This window comes from Polypterus senegalus, chromosome 10 (genome assembly GCF_016835505.1).
Source record: "Polypterus senegalus isolate Bchr_013 chromosome 10, ASM1683550v1, whole genome shotgun sequence".
Classification (NCBI taxonomy): Eukaryota; Metazoa; Chordata; class Cladistia; order Polypteriformes; family Polypteridae; genus Polypterus; species Polypterus senegalus.
This window is the reverse complement of record NC_053163.1, coordinates 23,020,057-23,045,221: the sequence shown is the minus strand read 5'-3', so window position 1 is coordinate 23,045,221 and position 25,165 is coordinate 23,020,057. Positions and strand designations below refer to the sequence as shown.

Here is a 25,165-nt window from a genome sequence, read left to right as displayed (position 1 = left end):
AGTGAGTGACCCTGTTTTGTGTGCACGTCTCAATGGTTAATTTAATAGCAGATATCCAATTCCTATAATGCTTGTATATCCATCCATCCATCCATTTTCTAACCCGCTGAATCCGAATACAGGGTCACGGGAGTCTGCTGGAGCCAATCCCAGCCAACACAGGGCACAAGGCAGGAACCAATCCAGGGCAGGGTGCCAACCCACCGCAGGACACACACAAACACACCCACACACCAAGCACACACTAGGGCCAAGTTAGAATCGCCAATCCACCTAACCTGCATGTCTTTAGATTGTGGGAGGAAACCGGAGCGCCCGGAGGAAACCCACGCAGACACGGGGAGAACATGCAAACTCCACGCAGGGAGGACCCGGGAAGCAAACCCAGGTCTCCTAACTGCGAGGCAGCAGCGCTACCACTGCGCCACCGTGCCGCCCTGCTTGTATATAAAATGAAATTATATTATTCTGTTTCTTAAAACAAATGTGGTTCAGTTACCTTGATGCAAGTCAAGCAGTAAAGGTAAGGGAATTTCTTCCAACGGAACTTTTTTTTTATTTGTACAAGTCTCACTGCATTAACTTCCCTGCAAATTGCATTGATAAGGCAATAAAGTAAATTAAATTTAACTGAGAAATATAACAACATAAATAAATAAATTCAACAAGAGAGGGGTCCAGTTAAAAATGCATGTTACTAGGTGCCCCAGAAGAAGACCACGCTACAGCTCAATGCTTACATTTTCAATCAGAATCAGTCTTTTTTAGAGAAGCATGAACAGCATAAAAATATGGAATCAAAACTCTGGAGATGAGATTTAGGCCACTTTTGTATGTGGTACTAAATTCAATACAGACATGTATTTGTGACCTGTGTTTGAATGCTTAAATTCAATCAATCTATCTGAATATCTACAGTCCATAACTGTTTATGCAACCTTCTTCATATCTGTGTTGAAAATCAAAAATTACATTGCTAAAACAGCATGTTATGGAGAATCTGTTAGGAAAATAAATTAAACATTCACTAAATAAACCAGTGAAAGCCTGCTAATTTATATCTATTCAGTAGTACATACGGTTGGCACCCTGCCCAGGATTGGTTCCTGCCTTGTGCCCTGTGTTGGCTGGGATTGGCTCCAGCAGACCCCCGTGACCCTGCATTCGGATTCAGCGGGTTAAACAATGGATGGATGGATGGATAGTACATACAGAAAGCAACTGTCAAAGGAGGTGTTAGATTGATTTATGACTTTAAGCCCTGCCCCCAGACATGATTGATGACCTTAAGCCCCGCCCCTAAATGAAAGTGTCAAACGGTTGATTGATGACTTTAAGCCCCGCCCCCACACTATGAAAATATGATTTATGAAAATATAATTTATGAAAATATAATTTATGTAAATATAAAAATATAACGAGGCCGATCACGAAGAGGAGGATGAAGATAAAGAAAATGTGCTAAAGGAACGAGTGAGTGAAATTAATTTTTCTATAAAAGACTGGACTTTTTTTAAAGCTCTTATGCCAAATATTGATGAAGCTGTTTATCAAGGAAAACTGTCCGATCAGATGAAAAGAATTAAAAGAAAATTGGAGGAGGAGTTTAGCATGTTGAATAATTCATGCTTGGAGGAGGAGGAAGAAAACTGGGAGTCAACCGCCCCTAAGTGAGCGGAGATAAATACAGAGGTCTTTTCCATAGTCTACATTAACCTAAAACCCTATCGCGATGTCTTCAACTAACTACCCTTCCGAAGCTGGTGCTAGCTGGGCCGGTCGTCTCCCTGTTCTTTCGGCCTCTGAGGTGGCAGAAGTCCTCGACATTTTGATGCGCTCCGAAGAACCATGCTCCAGGGGTATGAAACATACGTCCGCCGCTGACTACCTGTTTTGCCCGGCTAACCTTCAAGCCAACACCGCATACTCTACTCCCGATGAGATGATCGGCACTAACCTACAGCCCCGCTACTCTGCTGCAGATCAGATGCTGGCAGACAGCGATGTGTTTTGGGCGGGTAACAACCAGCACCCTGCCAGCTATGTTCCTGATCAGGCCTGTTGGTCTATGGAACAGACAGCAGCAGTTAAACGGCCTGTTTTGGCCCAACAACATCGTTGTCTGTCAGCATCTGGTCTGCAGCATAGTAGTGGGGCTGTAGGTTAGTGCCGATCATCTCGTCGGGAGTTGAGTATGCGGTGTTTGCTTGAATGTTAGCCGGCCAAAACAAATCATTGTCTGTCAGCATCTGGTCTGCCGCAGAGTAGCGAGGCTGTAGGTTAGTGTCGATCATCTCGTCGGGAGTAGAGTATGCAGTGTTGGCTTGAAGGTTAGCAGGCCAAAGATAGGCTCCTTCTTGGAAACGGCGATCGTGAGCTGTTCCCTCAGCATTTCTTTTTACCTTTACCCGGCACAAAACACAGTTAGAATCGTACCAGACAGAGCTGAAGCGTGGTTCCTGTAACTCACATAACGTTCTTCTGGACACCCTGTTTACTTTCAGTTTCTTAGGAGCGTTCACAAGACTGTCCATTCTGTTTGCTTTTGTGTGTCGTGGCGTTTTCATTAAATAAATAGAATTTTATACAAGAACTCTTTCGTCTCCTCCCACAGTCGGGGTTGGGAAGGGGTGGAGCGATACGCCTCACCCCTAACCCTATAGGCGGATAGAGAGATAAAGGCGTACATCGGGGGAGTGAGTATCGTTAATGGGGAGTGATAAGTGTCCAGTTTACGAAAGACCCACCCTAAAAGGCGGGGTTTAGAGATGATCAATTATGACGGTGGTCCAACCCCCCACCCCCCAGGGGCGGGGTATAGTTCATATTTTCATATTTTTATATTTACATAAATTATATTTTCATATTTTCATATTTTCATAAATCATATTTTCATATTTGGGGCGGGGCTTAAAGTCATCAATCAACCGTTTGACACTATCCTTTAGGAGCGGGGCTTAAGGTCATCAATTATGTTTGGGGCGGGGCTTAAAGTCATAAATCAATTTAACACCTCCTTTGACAGTTGCTTTCTGTATGTACTACTTCTATATATAAAATCCAATGTCTGTCATGAAAGAACTACTTAACGGATTTAAATCAGGTTTTTTTCTAGAATTTGCTTAAACGTTCTGGTTGATTTTGTGACTTCTCTCATCGGGCTAAGTGTCATAGTTCGCTTGCGGTACCAATTTATTTGCAGGAATCCAAGAGAGATGCAGCGGGTGGAGGGGAGGGTGGCGGGGTTCTCCTCATTCGCATGCCAGCCTTGGGGTATGTACCTTGCCTCCGCTTAGCTAGAGAATGAGAGAACTACTTCACGGATTTAGATCAGGTGTTTTTCTAGAATTTGCTTGAACATTCCAGTTGATTTTGCAACTTCTGTCATCATGCTAAGTATCATAGTTCGCTTGCGTTACCAGTTTATTTGCGCGGACCCAAGAAAGAGGCTGTGGGCAGAAGGGATGGGGGTGGAGCCTTCCTTGCTCACATATCAGCCTCTGTTCGAGTTGGTCTACGTCTCGTCATGTGTTGGAGTGCACCTTGCCTCTGCTTAGCTAGGGATACCTGTTTGTTCAACAGACATTATCACCTACAGATTGTTAAGGAGTGACGTTTGATGTTTTTGAGAGAGAAATCAGAGCCCCATCTGTTTTAGAGAGTAGCTGCTGATTGGCAGAGATATCACGGCCACATGCTCTTCTCCACACACAGGAGACGCTCTCCCGTCAGAGCTGAACACAATCAGATAAAGTGGTAACGTTTAACATTGGAGAGTACCTGCCTTCCGCTTGGCCAGAATTACATTTTTTAAGTGATTTTTAAAGTTTGTCCTGTTTCACTACTACATGGGCGGAGCTGCATGGAAACAGCTAGTGGTGAATAAATTATAAATGTGTAGAATAAGCAGGAAATCAAATAAAACAAATACAATAAGTAAAGATTTAAAAAATGTAATAATACGAAAAGAAAATATGATATAATAAAGATTTTATACATTAATGGCAAATATTTATTACAAGTATAATCTATATTATGCAATACATACAGGAAACTCAAAGGACCACAATAATGATGGTTAAAAAAAGTATGCATTAAGTCAAAATAAAATAAAATAAAAATATAAAAACAGCATGGACTTAAGCACAATAACCACAGAATATGCATGTAGATGTGAAAAACTAAAAAAGATAAAAAAAATTAATGAATTGAACCAAAATAACCGCAACAGGCAGATTCTTTCTTGTGTCCACAGATATGGCAGTGATAATTGTTCTTAAAGCAACAGCTACCATTTTTCATTTTCTCTTGATTGTCATCATGAGTTAAATTGAAGGGCTATTAATATTATAGAGCTTTTGAGTTCCACAACTTCAGGGAGCAGTCTGCATGTCGCTGTTCTCCTTACTGTCGACTCACCCTGCCTTGGGTCCTGGGAAGGCATGTGCTGTTGTCATGGAATCTCCTCTCCACACCTCACCTACTGTAGACGTTAGTTCTGGTGTGGCCAATGTGTCTCAATCTGTTGTTCTGCACTGACAAGTGGCAATGACTGTTGAAAGGGCTGCATTTTTCTTCAAATGTTTTCCTCTTTTTTTAAATATGAACATAATTTTTTGGATGCTTCTAGCCAGAGACTGTATTGCAGAATAGGAATGCTAATACTTGGGTGGTAATATGTAGACCTGGACTAGCAATGAGGGCACTGTTCATTTTGTGTTTTGTGAATTTCAGTATTCAATTTGTCATAATAGGTTTTAATATTTTCTTTTTGATTAAACATTTTCATAATTTTGTATCTGTCTGTCGGAACATAGTATATGCTACAATTGGAGTGCATGTTATTACTTATTATTTTAATTTTAAGCTGTTTACAGACGAAATAAGCGGAAAAAAGAATTTCAATGTATTTATTGCAAATAGCACATAAAACGAACTTTAACATAAACTTGAAAAAAAAGTTTTATTCACTTAGAAAATTGTTTTTTTTAGTGCCAGAACATCAATTGTAAAGAGGCACAGAATAAGGAGAATATAATAATTGAAGAGCCAGGAAAAGCTATTGTAACTTCATTAATAATTGGTTTGTGCAAGAAATGGCATGCTCTCGTGAAGAAGTAGATAGTTCTCACATGAGTAAGTAGCCAGAGGGTATCTGGCTAAGAGACTTAACATCAAATAAGAAAACATCTAAAAGTTCATTTTAAAAAGATTTCACTGTCTGCCCATTCAGGCTTCATTGTTTGCAGGTTAGTAGGCCCTGAGCAAGTCACTTAACCTTACTGTGCTCCAGTTGTTAAAATGTAAAGTGTGAGAAGAACAGACTAAGGGAACACCAACATTTGGCCTCCTCATGAGGTGAAGAATGGTTTATAATGAAAAGGTGTTGTGTCAGAACTTTGCAATTATCGTTAGGTTGTGAGGCTGAGGATCCACTGGTGTTTTTAATACTTCGGTGGATGATGATGGGATGAACTCAACTAGGATCTTCTTCTTGGTCAGTTATGTCCTAAGCAATATTGTACATAAGTCTTGAACTGTTAACCTCTTGTTTGGAGAGCATACTAATAGGCATACATGTTCTCAGAGAAGTCTTGTTCTCCTCCTTCCTTCATTCCACTTGAAATTCTTCTCAACATATGCAATACTCCAAAAATGGCTTATAAAATCCTCTAGTTGTTGGAAGGAAGCTTGGAGCTTATCCACCTGTGAATCATCTTGCACTGGCTTATTTCCAATATCTGTCATAATAAAATGAAATAAATAAATGACCAAAGCCAACCCCCACCCCTTTCCTGCTCTTGTGCCTGCATAGGCTTTTACCAAGATTGGCCAGCTGTCTCTGAATGATTTTATGGCCTCTCTGATATAATTATCTTCAGGTATAGTTTCATAAAGACATTAATCAGAATTAATCCTTCCACAGAATTGTCTTAATACCAATATCTCTTTGGTTTTTAATGGACCAGCTTCTTCCCAGGCCAATAATCAAAATTCTTATTCTGATCTGCAGTGGGAATAATGAGAGGAGAAGAAAAATAGCAAATATGTAATGGCAGTAAAAGGAGGATCCTAGGCAGGAATGGAAGCGTTAAATACAATAGTGGTAAGAAAAGAAAACCAGCAGTTTTATGGCAAAGAAGAGTTACAGCAGTAAACAGGTATAGAAGGGGGAAATGCAGCCCACCTTATTATAGTTAAAGTTCTCAAGGATTTTTGATCACTTCAAAGAAAACTCGTAAGACTGTGTAAACCCGGCTGGGAGAGCGAATTATTTTTCAATCGTTTATCATCTGGTTAATGCCATCCATCTGCATAGACTTCTATTCTAATCCATTCAATTTCTTTTTCAATAATTTTGGTTATCTATGAACTTATTGGACTTTTTTCAAATCGTTTTCCATCACTTAATTAAGGATTTTTTTTTTTTGCATGTGTTAGGTGTTAGTGAGGATGTTTCTCAGGAGTTACTTCTTATATAGTGTGATGTTTACTTTTCATTCTTTCAAATCACATTATCAAGATCTACCTTCTTTTGTAGTTACAGTTTATGTGGTGTGGTCTGTTCTCTGTGAGGTTGGTCGCCCATACACTTCATTTACTTATTTTTTGATATATTTACTAGCCGTCTCCCAGGACTCGCCCAGATATTAATGAAACAGGACAGTGAGGATGGCCCTGCCTGCCTTCCTACTCCTGGCGTCACACTTCCCCCTCCCCTCGGCCCACATTCTCTGTCTCGGATTAGCGTGAATATATCACTCTTGCAAGCAAATTATGATTCTTTGCATGATGAGAGAAGTCGCAAAATCAACCGGAATGTTCAAGCAAATTATAGAAAAAAAAAGATCTAAATTCGTTAAGTAGTTCTCTTGTTTGCTAGCTAAGCGGAGGTAAGGTATGTCCTGAGGCTGGGGCGTGATTGTGGATTGTGCACCACAATTCACAGGCAACCCAGCAAGTGTCCAATTTGGGAGCGAGCCAGAAGAATATTGCCATCTCTCCTGCTGGGGGATGAATTGCTCATAATATCCAACCTCCCCCTGTCTATCCATTATTCATCATCCTGATTGGGGCAGGAATTGAAGGCTGCACCTCCACTCCTGTATTCCTTCTATTATGGCCTCCCAGCCGGGTAGGATATTATCCTTGATTCCATTGAGCAGTAAACCGCAAGGCAATGATTATATTTTTATATTATGTACATTAAAGAACCATCAACAACAAATCAAATCAAATGAACAATATATTGAACAATTATTATAAAAATAAATGTCATTCAGGCACAGTGGTAGCGCTGCTGCCTCACAGTAAGGAGATCTGGGTTCGCTTTCCAGGTCCTCCTTGCGTGGAGTTTGCATGTTCTCTCCGTTTCTGCGTGGCTTTCCGGGTGTTCCTGTTTTCTCCCACAGTCCAAAGACATGCAAGGTAGGTCGATTGGCGATCCTAAAATTGTCTCTAGTGTGTGTGCTTGGTGCGTGGGTGTGTGTGTGTGAGCCCTGTGGTGGGCTGGTGCCCTGCCCGGGATTTGTTCCTGCCTTGCGCCCTGTGTTGGCTGGGATTGGCTCCAGTACACCCCCGTGACACTGTGATATAGCGGGTTGGAAAATGACTTACTAACTGACTAAATGCCTAGTCCATCCACTTTAGCACTTACAAGTCCAACCAAAATGCCAGACCGTCTGTTGCCTGTTTACAGGTTGTATTAGTTAGCTCTCCTGAGTTTCATGTTCCTCTATTAGGTTATTCTTCCGTTGGAGATGTGACCTTCTTGGAGCTGGGTTTGTAAATGAATGTTGACTTCTGGTGTTGTCTTTCTTTAAATTGGTAACGGAACAGAAGTTGCAAAATCTAGAAGTGATGTCAGAAGTCATCTACTGACTCATCCTTCAGTCTGCTGATGAAAAAGAAGGAGGCGTTAGTGACAGCAAATCCCTCAGATACTTGGAGCAGAGGGGTCACAATGCCAGAGCCTTGCAGATGCTCTGTATGTGCATGCGTGTGACACATGTCACCAGAGAGCAATGTATCGTTACATGTTGGTCTGCCTCGTTCCTTTTAAATCAGCCTGTAATTCTAGATCCCATGACAAAGCTTCACTAGATAGTATTCCCAGGAAGGCTGATCCCATGGTCAGCAGTGATCAGTGCCATTTTGTGCTTATAAATATCTTGTGTCTAGATGGCTGTCCCCTGACAGACTTTTAACTCATTTTTTTATAGTTCAATCACACTTTTCCAACTTCTCAGAAGTCTCTGGTTTCCTTGTTTCTTGGAACTGCATCTCAGCTCTGTAATGGAGTGTACCTGAAGTTGTGTTTTCCTGCTGTTTTCACTCATTAAAATATAAAGCTGACACAGTGCTGGTAACATATGGGATCACTCCTACATGAAGCAATTCCCAAGCATTTGGTTCCTGCCCAAGACCACACCTGACTCTTTCCTGAAAACTGGATCGTTGGTTTTACTTTCTTTTATTTAGAAGTCGTTCCTCTGCCTGACTGCTGCACAATGGCAGAAGCTTGGCTGTCGATGTTACAGGAAATGTTCAACTGCTCCATGTGTCACGGGATTCTGCAGGACCCTGTCTCGACCACCTGTGGACACAACTTCTGCACTAACTGCATTAATAAACACTGGGATCAGAGTGATCAGGCAGAGGGCTACAAGTGTCCCCAGTGCAATGAAGTCTTCAGCTCCCGGCCTGTCCTGTCCAGAAATGCCATGCTGACTGAAGTTATGGGAAAATTAAAACAGATGGAGGTCAGCCTCCCGCCTGAGGAAAGCTGTGCAGGTCCTGAAGATATGGAGTGTGATGTCTGCACTGATAAGAAGCGAAAAGCTGTGAAGTACTGCTTGACCTGCCAGGCCTTCTTCTGCGAGACTCACATTCAGCCTCATAGAAACTCTGAAGCATTTAGGAAGCACACGCTGGATGATCCGGAGATTGATCTGCCTGATGAGCTCTGCTTAATACATGGGGAACCCATTAAGTTTTTCTGCTGGACTGATCGGCTGTGTCTTTGTTACAGCTGTGTGTTGACAGAACACAAGAGCCATGACACCGCAATGCTGGAGACAGAGCATGTGGAGAAACGGGTGATGTACAGGGGTGGGATGAACGACGGTGGGAATATCTAAGCCATGACACTGATAGAGCACTGTTGACTATTGTGACCATAATAAGTATACAATAAGTAATACTTGTGCCCTGCCTGGGGTTTGTTTCCTGCCTTGCGATCTGTATTGCCTGGGATTGGCTCCAGCAGACCCCCGTGACCCTGTAGTTAGCATATAGCAGGTTTGATAATGGATGGATGGATAAGTAATACTTATTGACCCCATGTAAATGCACAGACCTTTATTGACCATGTGAAAGTGCATGTTGACCGTATATGGATAGGTCCACACTACTTCGTTTTCTGTCTGTTTTTGTCTTTTCGTCCACACTACCCTGATGTTTTTAACTCCTGAAATACTCTTCAGAGCTGTATACTTCTGAAAATGCCTGCTTGACTTTGCAATAGAGATGGGTGAAAATGCAGACCTTTGACATCATAAACTCTAACCCCTCTCTGATTGGTTCATGCTTATTATGTAGCCCTTCCCTGATTGGGTCCTGCCCCTTACAACATCCCAGTCCCTGACTGGTCACCCTTCACATGTCATGCTTCTCTGGCTGGGATTCAAAGTTTTGTGCTATGTGTGCCATTTATTGATGTTAATGTTGCTTTTGTAGATCATGTGCATTATTCTTTGTTTTTGATCTTGTTTATAAGCTGCCAGTGTTATTTTACTTTTGTTTTGTGGGTGGTGCCCCAAGAGGCGGAGTCACCAGCCAATCACCACTAGGAACTGCCCAACAGCCATTAAATCTTGAGGGTCTTCCACAGCTCCTGGCAGTTCATTTTGAATGTGTGTGGGAGTGATGAGTTTACCCTTGCTTTACTGTTCCATTTGTGATTTACTGATTACTTGACCTTCTGCTCTGTTTATTTCGATTATGTCTCTGGATTTCTGTATTGGGACCTTGTTCACCAGGATTACTTTGGGTTTTAGGCAACTCCATTTTGCCTTTTGTGCTCTATGGAGCTACATTCTTGTTACAAGCATTATGTGGAAATAAACCTTTTTATTTTTATAAAGCTTATGTGTTGCCCTTATATCTAGCCATGGTTTGGTGGTATACCCCTCTCAATTGGGCATTTCTGAAAGTGTTATTCACAACATTACAGAAGAAAACCATATTCAAAAATAGCAGACATAGGGGAGTTGCTTTCCATAGTGCATGTTGCTTACCTGTATGCTTCTAAATTGTGTCTGAATGCTGCATACATGCACAAATAATTTACTGGTCATTACAGTTCTGTGATAAACCCCATGGCCAGTGGCATTACCGCCTTTTCAAGGATTATTTTCCATCAACGCATGGGTGCCCCATGTTGACGGACATTTGCATCATAAGCATTTGCAGTCATTTTAGTGTGGACAGAGATACTTTTGAAAATGACGTGAAAACACAGAGATCATTTTCATTTTAAGTAAATGTGGTAATGTAGTAATGTAAATGTAACCTAAGAATGGACTGACCAAACTGTCTGCTCTAAATGTAAATTCATTGCCCATGCTGAACACAGGCATTTGTTAAGGTTTATTTAATTTACAGTTGTTTTGCCTTTGTTGTGAATGCTACATCAGTAATGAAAGAATCCCCCTTTGACCACCCAGGCCCAGTTAGGGACAGCACAGACTGAAATCCAGCAGAAAGTCCAGGAAAGAGAGAAGAAACTGGAGGAGGTGTTGAAGGCCGCAGAGTTGATCAAGGTGAGAGATTCATGCTAGAAATGGAGCTCATGTGTCGCTCCACCATTTCATTATCTTATGAAGAAGAATGGTGTTTCTAATATTTTGTCTTTGCACATAATCTTCTTGAGTGGGTATTTTTACAGGGTAACGGGGTGTAATTTTTAAACTGGCTTTACCTTGGCTAGACATGTTGTGAAATGAACAGCCTTGAGACACACAAAAAGGTTTGGGGCAGCCACCCATATATTGTCCCTGGCTGAAAAAGGGTTTTAAAGTAGCAATCATGTACTCTTTTTTGAGTCCTGAACTGAAGTGAACAGTTGAGAAAAGATGGTAGCTCTATAAGCCGAAAGGCGGAAGTGATGTCATCTGGCCGGAACCGGAAGTGATGTTGAATCAGGCAGGTTTTCCCATGTTTGGCCTGTAGAGATAACAGAGGTAGGTTTAGTGCACTCCACCACCCCCTGGCCTGGCGGGTAACTAACCTCCACTTGCTCCACTCAGCTCTCCTAGTCGCACATGTGTGACAATGTTAGGAAAATAGTAGCTCCCTGAAGCAATGGTTCAACTTGAATACAGAAGAGGCAGGACAGTTTTTTTCTAAACAGGGTAATTTGTTAAAATGATTTGTCTTGAATAGGGTTTGTAGACACTAGGAGTAATTGCTGCCCCTTAAACCCAACAGACAGACATGAAGGACACCAGGTAAAAGCACTAAGAAGTATTATTTAATTATTTTCTTCATTTACAGTGCCCTCCAAGCACCACAGCCACTATAAACACATAAATAAAGCAAAGATCACAATAACCACAAATCTTCTCTCTCTTCTTTCCTCCTCCACACCTCCTAGCAAGTGCTGTCCACCTCCTCCCGACACAGGCTCATCTGCTGGGTTTTCAGCGTTCATTTTATATAGTCCTGACCCGGAAGTGCCTCTGCTCTTCTGTCCACTTGAATCTGCCATTACTTTCAGGTCAGATGGAGAATTCAAGTTTTTAAATCAGCCTGTAAGTACTTTGGGGCTTCCATCCTCGTGACCTACTAGTACTCCTGGACTCGGTGAGAACCTTGTCTCCCAGTGTCCTACAACATCCCCTGGTGGCACCCACGATACCCAGCAGGGCTGTGATGCTGAACTCCATGTCCTATAGTGCCCTGCGGGAATTCAGGGCACCACTATACTGTAGGGAAGCTGTCATCTAGAGTCTATGGGGGAGGCAATGCACTTAAATAGTTACCTTCCCCCTCCTTTCAGTCTCTGGGTGTTCCAGCCGGGTTGGGCTGCCAGCTGTCTATCACAGGTTAAATGCCATGTGAACTTGGCAACATGTTGTTCTGAGAGTGAAGAAGACAGAAGTTTCAAGTTAGGCAGTAATACTCATTGATTATGGCACTGGAGAATTGTGACCAGTTGCATGCTGATTAGCATATGCAAGTAAGAATTTCACTGCACTCTGTACATGTGACAATAATGACCATAGAAACCTTTAAACCTTTTGTGTTAATTAAGCTCTCCTTGGAATGTGACACAAGCACGTAGGCATCCATCTCCATCTAAACATTGTGTAATTGCTGCTTCCGAGAGGCAAACATCTCTGGAGAGCAGGCCTGACAGGTTAAATAATACCATCTGAGGCAAGGCATATTTTTGCCCAAAAGAAACGTACCAGTCATGAGACAAAACGTTTAATCCACATACAAAAGATATTGTGATACACGCTTTATAGCACGATTGTTCTCTTCTCTGTAGACAACTGAGAGGAATTAGTAAAGACAAGGAATAGAAGTCAATACAAAAGTGAAGGTCAAAAGCTGAGAGAACAATTGTACTGTGTGACAAGACCAAGGGTTAGACAAGAACAAGATTTGTAAACAAATTTGGGGTCAAAGCCAAAGTCAAACATGAAATACAGAGAAAATAAAATTTCTAGAATATCATAACAAAGTAGGATACTAAATTGCCAACCCAGAAGCTATTTATAATGACGCAGGAGGTTGTGAAATCTTGACAACTACATGGTAACCACGCACAAATGGTGTTGGAGAATTCCTGTTAGTGAAAGCAACAAATCAAAACAATATTCAAAGGTTTTAAAGAATCAAATTAACCTCAGAATAACCTGACGAAACACAACTTGACCAAGCTCTTAGGTTAATGAAGGAAATGTTTTTTGCAAAATAAATTAAAAACAAAATTGGTTTGTGGCAACAATACGGTGCATCCTTGAAACAACCTGCTAAATAATGAATAATACAGCACAAATTCTATTAGAATGAACTTTGCTTTAATCAAATTTTCGTTTTAATGGTTAAAAATACCTCCTTACAGCGAAGTCCATATTACCTGCAAAATTCATTACAACAAAGTGATTTTTCATAAAAAAGCAGCAAAACACACATATTTCTTCTGTACTTGACCCAAAAATAACAAGCCTCAGGGCCCGCCTCCCCAGGGCCTGCCTCCTTTTAAACTCCTCCTTTGAATGGCACTGCAAACTTCTGTGGCCTTTAAAGCTTGGAGCTGGTGAGTTGGGGAAAATGTTAATCTGGCAGGGAGGTAGTGTGGCCAGAATTGTGAAAAAGAAAAAGAAAGAAAGAAAGAAAGAAAGAAAGAAAGAAAGAAAGAAAGAAAGAAAGAAAGAAAAGTTATATAAAATGTTTAATGATTATGAGTGCTAAGAAATGCAGTTTAAAATAAAAAAGGCTTTCTGAAGAAATCCAATGTAAAAATCAGTATACTAGGCTGTTCTCATTTTGCATCATAGGAGGAAGTAAAGAAACACAAACAAATATACAAAGGATGACAAATTGTTTAAAGGTGCTATATTAAACTTTGGAAGCATCTGTGAACCATGTTAAGCCATTTTCCCAAAGAAGGAAAGATAAAGGAAGTCCAGGGGTTGAGTAGCAGAGCTGTTTTGGCTGAATGGTTTTTGTGGTAACTGGAGTGGTAAATACAGTATATATTTTTTTACTTATTGTTTCAATTTGAAATTTTTATATAATTAATTATTTTAATATTTGACTTTATGAAAATCTTTTCATGTTATATTTGTGATGTTGCCAGCATTTTATGTTTTTTCTGTGGTTATGTTGCTGATAATAACACTTTTTTTGTTATGCAGCTCTTTTTTAGTAACTGTATCTTTGAACCTTGCTTTTTGGATTTGGTTGCTGTAAGTTTTGCTCTTTCTGCCTACAGACTTGTAACTTTGCTTTTGACTCTTTGTCTTTCATCACCTGATCCTATTATTCACCTGCCAGTATTCATCTTGAGATAATACATAGAGTAGCCAACCAACTAAGCTGATAGGACTAAGCAGAAGGATAGTGAGGCTCAGAGTCTTTCCTCTTTGCTCATTTGTACTTGTGTGTTCTACCAATGTTTATCCATCTGATGTTATGCCTTACATATGGAAGGCTGACTGAGATTGCTAGGAGAGGAAAACATTAACAGAAGGCAAAGTCGAAACCAGAGATCTGTCCTGTCATTCATCACTACCAAAACAGTAATCAAAGAACGATAGTAATGCCAACTCAAAGCCAAAATCAAACATGAAGTACAGAAAAAAAAATTTCCAGAATATCGTAACAAAGTCGGATACTAAATTGCCAACCCAGAAGCTTTTTATAATGAAGCAGGAGGTTGTGAACTCCTGACAACTGCATGCCAACCACACATAAAATGGTATTGGAGGATTCCAGTTACAGAAAATAAATAATCAAAACAATATTCAAAGGCTTTAAAGAATCTAATTAACCTAAGAAGAACCTGAAGAAATACAACCTGACAGGAAGCTCTTAGGTTAATGAAGAAAAATTTTTTTTTTCAAAATAATTTAAAAACATAAAGTTGGACAGTGACTTTCATTGATGTACCATTTTGTTGCATCAGTGACATTAATTATGTCATTTCTGCAGACACATTCTGTAGTGTTATGACATGCAGGTGCTAAAGAATATTAGGAGCACAAAGAAACCAAGATATGGCCATGTTTAGCAACAAATTGTGGTGAAAAGAGCCAAAGTGACAGACGATAAGGCAAACAAAACACAAAAGTAAAATGGTAATCTGAATCAGATGATACAGGAGTTCAAAACTGAAAGTGAAATCTGATGCCAATGCTTACCTTAGGCAAAGTGAAGTGCACTAGAAATATAAAACAAAAGGTTTATACAACATTGTGTCAGTTGCTGTGCATAGTAATGGTTGCCATACAAAAACAAAATAGAAACAGAAATGGTAAGTTATTCTATTAAACTAAAAGTAATATTATTAATAAAAATAAGTGTAAAATATGATTCATCACTTTGGAAAATCCAAAATGGGAACAACAATGAACAAAAAGAAGCTGAATCAAGCACTGAGAAATTTCTAAAACTCACTGAATCATAATATCTGTTTTATTTGTTGCAATCTTCATTCTGGGATAAATCTTTAGTGTAATGTACATAGTACATGTTTTTTCACACTATATATGCTCTTTGTCCAATGAGACTTGAGTTGTTTCATGTGGGCAGGCAGACAAACAGGGTGACTGAAGTGGGTGCTTTTCACATTTCACGGCTTCACCCGCGTATTAATAATGAAACAGGACAGAGGGCCCTGCCCGGCTCCCCACTCCTGACATCACGTTTCCTCATCCCCTTGGCCCACAGCCACTTTCTCAGATTAGCGCGAATAAATCGCTCCTGCAAGCGAACTATGATATTTAGTGCAATGAGAGAAGTCACAAAATAAACCGGAATGTTCAAGCAAATTCTAGAAAAAAGGCTGATCTAAATCCCTTATGTAGTTCTCATGTTCGCTAGCTAAGTGGAAGTAAGGTACACCCCAAGGCTAGCACGTGACTAAGGAGAGCCCAAATGCTGCATGTCTCTCAGATTCGTGCAAATAAATCGGTACCGTAAGCGAACTATGATACATAGCACAATGAGAGAAGTTGCAAAATCAACAAGAATGTTCAAACAAATTTTATATATATATATATATATATAGAGAGAGAGAGAGATGTGAATGCACCTAAAAGAATAGACCTTTCTTTAAAACTGAATTGGTTTAATTCTGATCTCTTATTTCACTTAGGTCTCCGCAGAAAAAAAGGTGCAGGACAGTGAAGCAGCATTCCATGAGGTCATCCAGTCCATGGAAGAGGCCAGTAAGAAAGTGAGTGAGCTGATCAGAGACCAGGCAGAGAGGGAAGTGAAGAAGGTGGAAGGCGTCAAGGAGCAATTGGAGAAGGAGATTGAGGAACTGAAGAATAGAGACAGAGAGCTGTCAGAGCTGGCACTGGTTATTAACCGAATCGAATTCCTTGAGGTGAGGGTGTCAGCAGAAGGCATCAGCAAATGTCCAGTTATTTAGTTATAACTCTATTCTTTCTGCTTTCCTGATGTAGAAATTTCCATGCCCTCCTGTCCCTCCTGGAGATGAAGAGTTGCTGTCCGCCACTATCTGCAGTGACATTTCTATTAAGGAGCTGAAGGAGTTGCTGTCTTCTCTGAAGGAATCTATGGGACCAGTAAAGAAATGTCAGCTACTTAAAACAACCAAGAAAGGTGTGATAAATACACAAGACCATGTAGGCCATTGCTGATCTTATTATTTAATGTATTAAATTCTGTCCTAATAAATCCATCCACCCATGTCTTTCATAGCCAGAGCCTATGAATGCAAGGCAGGACCTATCCCAGGACATTTCATGAGGCACACTATTATATGTAACCCATTAACTTCACACACACACTGAGAAGGTCCAGAGCACCTCAGAAAAGACCTAAAGCTAACACAGGGAGAATGTGCAGATTCACCACTTGACCTGTGCAGATACTAAGCACTGGTCTTTAAAGCAGTGGGCTACAACGGTGATGATTCATCCACTGTGAAACCCCCAAACCCACCTAAACAACCCCCCCCCACCACCACCACAGCTAGCGATGAGGAGATGATTTGTGTGAAATTGAAGTTGAAGGGGAAAAAATCACAAAACAAATTGTGGTTTGCCAGAAGCGAGATAAACACCATAAGCACAAACATTTTCATGTCATCGTGAACCTTCACCATGTGCAAAAGCAGGGCACAAATCATTAGGATGTGTTTCACAGAAAGGGGGATGTGGGCAGAAAATACTTACCTGCAAGCCCCACGCATCCACTGGTCTGGACAAGTGGCCACCAATGAGCCCCTGAAAGGATCCTGGGTTACTTTGACTCATGGAATTGGAGAAACTGAACACTGATGGTGTTACCTCTGACCCTAAATGAGCGGTTCAAGGTGAAACCCGCCAGGTGAATGAGTTGAGTAACTGGCAGTACTGGAGAGCGGCCAAAGAAAGAGACTTTGATAACAAATCCTTGGGGAGCCATATCCCTTGATTTCCCCACGAAATTTCATATTAGTGAGTTTCCATCCATCCAGTATTAAACCCACTATATCCTAACTACAGGGTCACAGGGGTCTACTGGAGCCAATCGCAGCCAACACAGGGCGCAAGGCAGGAAACAAACCCCAGACAGGGAGCCAGGGTGCACACACCAGGGACAATTTAGGATTGCCAATGCACCTAACCTGCATGTCTTTGGACTGTGGGAGGAAACTGGAGTACCCGGAGAAAACCCACGCAGAGAAGTGAACCCGGGTCTCCTAACTGCAATGCAGCAGCGCTACCCACTGCGCTACCGCGTCGCCCTTAGTGAGTTTCACTTTTTAAAATAGTGAAATCAAATTGAAACCAAATCTTAGGGGCAATTTCAAGAAACTGTATGTGAACTGAAACTCTTCTGTTTCACTTCTCATTAATCACAGACACACTGCCTCCAAGAGTTGGTTACATTAAGCTGTTATCTATCCTTGCGACTTTGGGTTTAGGACAGAAAACAACCCTAGTCCACCAAAGGATGAAGTTACACATTCTTACTGATTCATCTATTAACATAAGGTGGCCATGAGGCTAAGGATCCACGCTGGTATCTGGAAGGTTGGCGGTTAAAATCCCGTTACTGTCAGAAGGGATCCTACTCCTTTGGGCCCTTGAACAAGGCCCTTAACCTGAAGATTGCTCCCGGGGCGCTGTACAATGGCTGACTCTGTACTCTGACCTAACAAAGGTTATGTCAATTGCTAATTTCCCCTTGAAGATTAACACAGTGTTCCAAATACCAAAGCATAATCAAAGCAAAAAGAACTTCACATGGAATCTCATCCAGGTGTAAATTGCACAAACAAAAAGTACTTAGCAACTGAAGCAATTTGACATATGAAGTACAATTAAAGTTTGGGTTAATCATGGAGGCAGCGGTGGGATTTCAAGATTTGAGTCCACTTTCCTAGATACACCTACCTAACAATTTCATTTAAAGGTCTTTCGTTAAGATATATCCTTGTCCTTATATCATAAGCATTTATTTCAGTTTCCTATAGACTCTATGATGTTTATCCAAACTGCTTTGCAAGTGTGGGAAGTCAGGAATAAGCATGAGATTCCTATGTAAAGAGTGACCCGTATTTTGCTTTTGTCATCTTTGTTCTGTAGGAGAGTCAGTTTACATCATGAGATTTCCAAGAAGCCAGAAAGACTTTTTAAAATGTAAGTGTACTTCTCCAATCGCTGATTTCTTTGACACTCAAAGGTGTATATACCGTGGGGTGTATTTTACTGACACTTTTTAGGTCTGCTGTTTCTCACAAAGTACTTTCCAGTAAATACAAAGTAATTCTAAGCAATCACTTTGACCTTAGTGTGAAATAATTTTTCTTGGTAGTTGTGAGGTATTTCTGTGCAAGAATAGCAACATACATTAGATGTTCAGGGAATAGTACTAGGAATATGTCAATTTAATAAATCATATACTGTGTTCTGGCCATCCCACTCAATAGTTCTTTTTCCAATAGGAGAATTATGGGAAATACTAAAGTGGTACCTCAGATATCCGCATGAATGCACCAGTTGATGAAGAAACCATGAAAGAATAGTGTGATGTCCACTCAAAGCAGTTCTGGTTCTTGCCGAATCTATACTGAAGCTGTTATGTTGGCTAGTTGTGGCCCCATGTCCCACTTATACAATTTACATTTTCTTTATTTTCCTAATTATCTGCACCCAAATCATTTCATAAAGTCCAACACAGTGTAGTATCTGGAAAATAAAACATGCAATTCTGATTTATTTTCTGTTGCAAGACTGGCCTTACCTTCTGAGGCTATTCATCTTCATGTTCATTTCATCCCTCCATACATTCAACTAATTCTGTCTTTCCAATTGCTGCACTAAAGTGTAACCCTCCGAATTTCTACCTTTTGTAGATGCCTGTCAACTCACCTTGAACCCGTGCACAGCAAATGAATACTTGTGGTTGTCTGAAGATGTCAGAAAAGTCACACACAGCACAGAGCCTTGTCCCAGCTTCGACCACCCTGACAGATTTGATCGTTGGTTACAAGTCCTCTGCAATGAGGGTCTGTACAAGAGTCGCTACTACTGGGAAGTGGAGACTGTTGGGAGTCGTGCAGTCATTGGAGTAGCTTACCATTCGATTGGGCGCAAAGGAGGAGATGAAGACTGCCACCTGGGAGGCAATAAGAGCTCCTGGGGCTTGTATTGTTCTGGTTCCAGCTACTCCGCCCGCCACGATAAACAGGAAACAGAAATAATTGCCCCCTACTCCTCCAGAATCGGGGTGTACTTGGACTACCCCTCTGGTACTCTCTCGTTTTACAGCATCTTAGACACAATGACGCTTCTTCACAGGTTTGAGGGCAACTTCACTGAACTGCTCTATCCAGGCTTTTCTCTTAATTGTTATGGCTCCAGTGTGACAATCTGCCAAGTGAACCAGCAGGCTTAGTGCTAAAATGGTGTTTCAAATCATGGGAGACAGGAAAAGGGTAGTAGGGATATGTTATGAGGATGGTGTAATATTATTATGATGAAAGTATACACTTAAAAATACTCTAGAAAGTGAATTGTTGTAGATTCTAAATGTGTCTAAACTAGTATAGAAAAATTTCAGAGACTCTGGCCAGCTGGTCTGAGGGAATACAGGTAGGCTGAACTGAAAGTCCAGCATAGCCTGGAATGGAAGAGATAAATCAAATGTATGACACCAGCTCAGCCTCCAGGAGGAAAGCATGGACTGGAATGAAGCAGGGAATTATCCTATCCCATTACTCCAGGAGGTACATCAGGTAAGCAGGATTAATGTAAAGACAGGGTAGAAAAGAAACTCTCTCACTCTCGGCTGACATATTCAGACAGGTCATGCTATCGGTTTACTCCACTCTGTTTAAGGGCCATGCTCAACCACGTTGGACCAGAGGCCAATCAACACACAACTTTAGAAAGGCACCTGATAGCTTATACAAGATGAACTGATTATTTCCAAGCTTGTAGTAATATTATTTTGCCAACACTTGCATCTGTGCATTGTTGTAATCGTTGGTGTATTATCTACATATAATCTTTATATATATAAAATTCAGCATCTGTCTGTCTGTAATCTGTCTGCTTTTCACGAGAGAACTACTTAACGGACTTAGATTGGGTTTATTTATATAATTTGCTTGAACATTCCGGTTGATTTTGCGACTTCTCTTATTGTGCTATGTATCATAGTTCACTTGTGGTAACGATTTATTTGCTCGAATCCGAGAAACACGCAGCAGGCCGAGGGCGAGGGGGCAGGGCCTTCCTAACTCACACACCAGCCTCAGGGCATGTCTTACATCCACTTAGCTAGCGAACGAGAGAACTACTTAACAGATTTAGATTGGATTTTTTCCTATAATTTTGCTTGAACATTTTGGTTGATGGGCGGCACGGTGGCGCAGTGGTAGCGCTGCTGCCTCGCAGTTAGGAGACCCGGGTTCGCTTCTCGGGTCCTCCCTGCGTGGAGTTTGCATGTTCTTCCCGTGTCTGTGTGGGTTTCCTCCAGGCGCTCCGGTTTCCTCCCACAATCTAAAGACATGCAGGTTAGGTGGATTGGCGATTCTAAATTGGCCTTGGTTTGTGTGTGTCCTGCGGTGAGTTGGCACCCTGCTCAGGATTGGTTCCTGCCTTGTGCCCTGTATTAGCTGGGATTGGCTCCAGCAGACCCCCGTGACCCTGTATTCAGATTCAGCGGGTTAGAAAATGGATGGATGGAATGATTTTGGTTGATTTTGCGACTTCTCTCATCGTGCTAAGAATCATAGTCGGAGACAGATTCTAAATTGGCTGAGGGAAGGGGGAAGTGTAACGTCAGAAGTGAGGAGCCGGGCAGGGCCCTCCTCACTGTCCTGTTTCACTACTACGAGAGCAGAGCTGTAAGGGACGGCAAGTACATGATAAAAGTGTTACTTTATCTTCTGCCTGTTCTGGTACTCTATCTTAATAACAATAATTCTTTACATTTATTTAAAGCATTTCTCACTACTCAAAGCACTTTACAAAGTCAGTGGGGAGCCACTTCAACCACCACTAATGTGTAGCATCCACCAGAATGATGCAACAACAGCCATTTCTGCACCAGTATGCTCACTAACATTAGCTATTAGGTGGTGAAGGGGTAAGAGAGATAGCCAATTAGACACAGAGGATGACTAGGGGGCCAGAGTAACTAGGCCATGGAGAGCAATTTAGCCATGATATCGGGATACACCCTACTCTTTACGAAGGATACCCAAGGATTTTTTATGACAACAAAGATTCAGGACTTCGGTTTTTACGTCTCTTCTGAAGGACAGTGAAATTTATACACAGCGTCCCCATCACTGCACTGAGGCATTGGGATCAACATTTAAACCATAGGGTAAGCGTTACCTACCTCACTAATACCTCTTCTTGTTCCCTAAGGTCATAGATATAAAAGACAGTGTAACATATTAGGGCTATAACAGGGATTAGGGAGAATTTTGCTCAAGTTTATGTAATAAGGAGTATAGGGAAGTAAAGGGGAATAGGTCACCTTAGGACCCACAACTAAACAAGATATACAGTATATATATATATATATATATATATATATATATATATATATATATATATATATATATATATATATATATATATATATATATGGCAGAAAAGTAATGAGACTGATTTTTATTTACCAAAGTTTTTATTTTTTCAAACATCAATGTTATCCCCTTCAAAGTAGTTCCCTTGGGCAGCTACACACCGATGGAGACGTTGTTCCCACTGTTGGTAGCAGCGCTGGAAGTCTTCAACCGGTATGGTCTTCAGCATGTCCTTTACACTCTTTTGGATGTTTTCTTATGTCCCGAAATGACGTCCTTTGAGGACATTTTTCAGTTTAGGAAAAAGGAAAAAGTCACACGGACTGAGGTCAGGTGAATAAGTGGGCTGGGGAACCACAGGAATGCCTTTTGAGGTCAAAAATTCTGTTATGGAGAGGGCAGTTTTTCGGCACCATTTTGGCACAGACCTTTCGCATGTGCAAATGTTCAGTCAAAATTTGATGAACGGTAAATCTGTTCAAATTTAATTGTTCACTCAACATTCTTAATGTTAAACGACGGTCTGATCTCACAAGAGTGTTCACACGTTCGATGTTTTCATTGGTTTTCGAAGTTGAAGTCCTACCTGAATGGTGTTCATCTTCAACGTGTTTTCTGCCTTCCAAAAATGATTTGTGCCAGCGATAAACTTGAGCTCGGGATAAAGAATGTTCCCCATAGGCCTGTTTTAACTTTTCAAACGTCACACTTGCCGTTTAATGGCACAACGTTGCTCCAAATTCCGCTGTTCCATTTTGTGTGACGCACAACCAAAAACACAACTTCGCTAATAGCAGTCACAAAAATCACGTAGTTAACGGAAGGAGTTGAAACTCGCACTGAGCTTCGGGAGGGTACTGATACACGTGCTCTATCAAGGACAACAGCGCAGCATTGCCAGATCGCTTGCAGTATTGCTAGTCTCATTACTTTTCTGCCACACCTCGTGTATATATATATATATATATATAGTGACAAATCAGAGATCTTGTAGTACCCGAAACCTCAGACATAATTTCACAAACACAAGTCCCCAGTTTACATACAAAGTTTTTTATAATGAAATACTTTACAAATAGGTTTTGTTGTAATAACAAACACAAGCACAACTCTCTTCTTCTCTCTTTTCTTCCTTCTTCCACTCCATGCAAGTTTTGTCCTTCTTCCATCTGACACCGACTCTACTGGACGAGGTCAAGTGGCTTCTTTTATCTTCTGGTGCTGGTGTATAGCCGGTTGGAAGCACTTCCGGGACAAGCAGATGCCACACAAAATAGAGATCACAGATCCCTGCAGCACCCCCTAGTGGCACCCATGAAACCCGACAAGACGCCTCTATGGCATTACATTTCCCAGCATGCATTGAGGGCGTCCATAAAGGTAACATCACCCTGGGATGCAGCCACTTAGTGTTTTGGATGAGCATGTATCCTTGCCAGGTTGTCTCCTCTGGTCCTTCAATCACATCTAGCCTCCCACCCAGGTAAGGGGTTTTCAGTCCATCCCTGATGGGAAGCCATCATCCCTGCCTATATATATTGGCATCTTTATCAGCCTTCTGCCAAGTAGATGTGTGATGTTCCTTGCCCACTCACAGCAATGTTCTCCAATCAGGTAAAGGATTGGGGACACCAACCTATGTGTGCCATCCATCATGATATACATATATTTTTTATCTGATATTCTATATTAATCCCCAAGGGGAAATTGTCTTTTTTCATAACCTTTGGGTGTCAGAGCGCAAGGTCAGCTATCGTACAGCACCCCAGGAGCAATTTTCAGGTTAAGGGCCCAATGGAGTAGATGCCCATAAAGAATGGATGTCACTGGATTGTCCTTTTTTTGGCAACTCCTTTTGTGACTTTCTGCTGTTTTTAGCTTTCTTTTGTTATACACAGCATTTTTAAAATAAATCTTTCATTTATAAAGATTCTGCGTTTGCCCTTTTCATTTCCTAGCTAAGGGATTGCGATCATCCCTTTTATGCGTGGATATTTTTGATTTAATGGGAAATGTAAGAATATATTTTTGAAATTTGGTTTATAACAGCATTATGGCCCTAATGTGGGATGATACCAGATTGTTTTGCTGGGTCTCAGGCTGCTTTTGTGTGCCCCCCTATCTGCGCAGACTGGTGGCCTCACACCACTATAAGCATTTGAAGTGGGTGGCTCACTACTCTCAGCCAGCATCCACAGGGAATCTCTAATTTCAGTTGTGCTTTAGTAGTTCTGTCCCACATAGGTGAGCATTTCTGTATTTATCATTTAAAAGATCTGCAATGATTTGGCAATTTATGAAATATATGGCATTTACCTACTAGATGACACAGGAAAGGGAATATTAAATGGAGATTTTAAACCCACAGGGAAAGAGAAAAGCTTCACAGGTAATTGTAAGGAGATATGATGCCCTCCTTTCCATGCCTTCTAATGTATTGCTCAGTTATGGCCCAGTTGTTTTCAAATTCTGCCTTCTGTTTCTCCCACAACTTAGTCTTTGGACTCAGAGACCATTTTAGCTCTGGTAAGAGGTACTTTTTAAGTCTCATTCCAGGGTCACCTCCAGATCAAACCAGTGGTAGCTCCATACAGCCACGGGGTCCACCAGTATGTTTGAAGCATCAACTGAGCTCTGAGTGACCTTCAAAGTACCAGACACCCAAGGCCGTTTTCCATTCCAGACAGCCTGTTTGCTTTTTGGAACTTGACACCTTCACCACGTGGTAAAGCTGTGCTGAATCTGTGCCAGTTCTCCAATCAGCTATCCTTCTCACTCTGCTACCCAAAGTAGCATCACGTTGCAATACAAAACTCCTGAACAAACTCATCAGAGAAACCAACGCCATCGCAGGATAGACCCTGGGAAAAACTGGGATCTTTTATCCCTGCTGTTATTAGGCAGTGCGACACTCCCTGCAGTGTTTCCTTGCTTCATTTCAGCCTGAAGTTATAGAAAAGACTTAATATACTACAGTTATTTTATCACAGTTATTGTATTATATATATTTTTTTACAATTCTATTGTCTTATTATATATTGTACCATGTATTTCACATTTTTTCTGCTGTATGCATTTGAATTTCCCCTTGGAAATTAATAAAGGATATCTAATCTGTGATGGACTGACCGGTGTCCAGGCCGGGATTGGCCTTACTCTCTTACATGGCCTGGAAGCCAAAATAAGGAATATTCAAGTAGAAAGCTGCAAACTTTCCTCTCTGCACTAGGATGTGGACATGGAGGGATGCTGTGGTCACAGGTACACTAGTGCTGGCATCCTATGGATGTGTTGGGTGGGGCAGCCCCTTTTCCCGGTCAGGAGGTCAGAAATACTGGATAGTGTAAGACTGCCTGCTTTGGGCAG

At 41.2% G+C, this 25,165-nt stretch overlaps 1 protein-coding gene across 1 annotated transcript; it reads left to right on the top strand.

Annotated features, from left to right (window-relative positions):
- Nucleotides 1–8,492: 8,492 nt before the first annotated feature.
- On the top strand, nt 8,493–20,297 carry LOC120536941 (tripartite motif-containing protein 16-like). Its single transcript, XM_039765516.1, has 6 exons — nt 8,493–9,098; nt 10,728–10,823; nt 15,893–16,126; nt 16,206–16,365; nt 18,339–18,392; nt 19,109–20,297. Exons 1-6 carry the CDS (start codon nt 8,511–8,513, stop codon nt 19,648–19,650), a joined length of 1,674 nt encoding a protein of 557 aa, XP_039621450.1. The 5' UTR covers nt 8,493–8,510; the 3' UTR covers nt 19,651–20,297.
- Nucleotides 20,298–25,165: the final 4,868 nt, after the last annotated feature.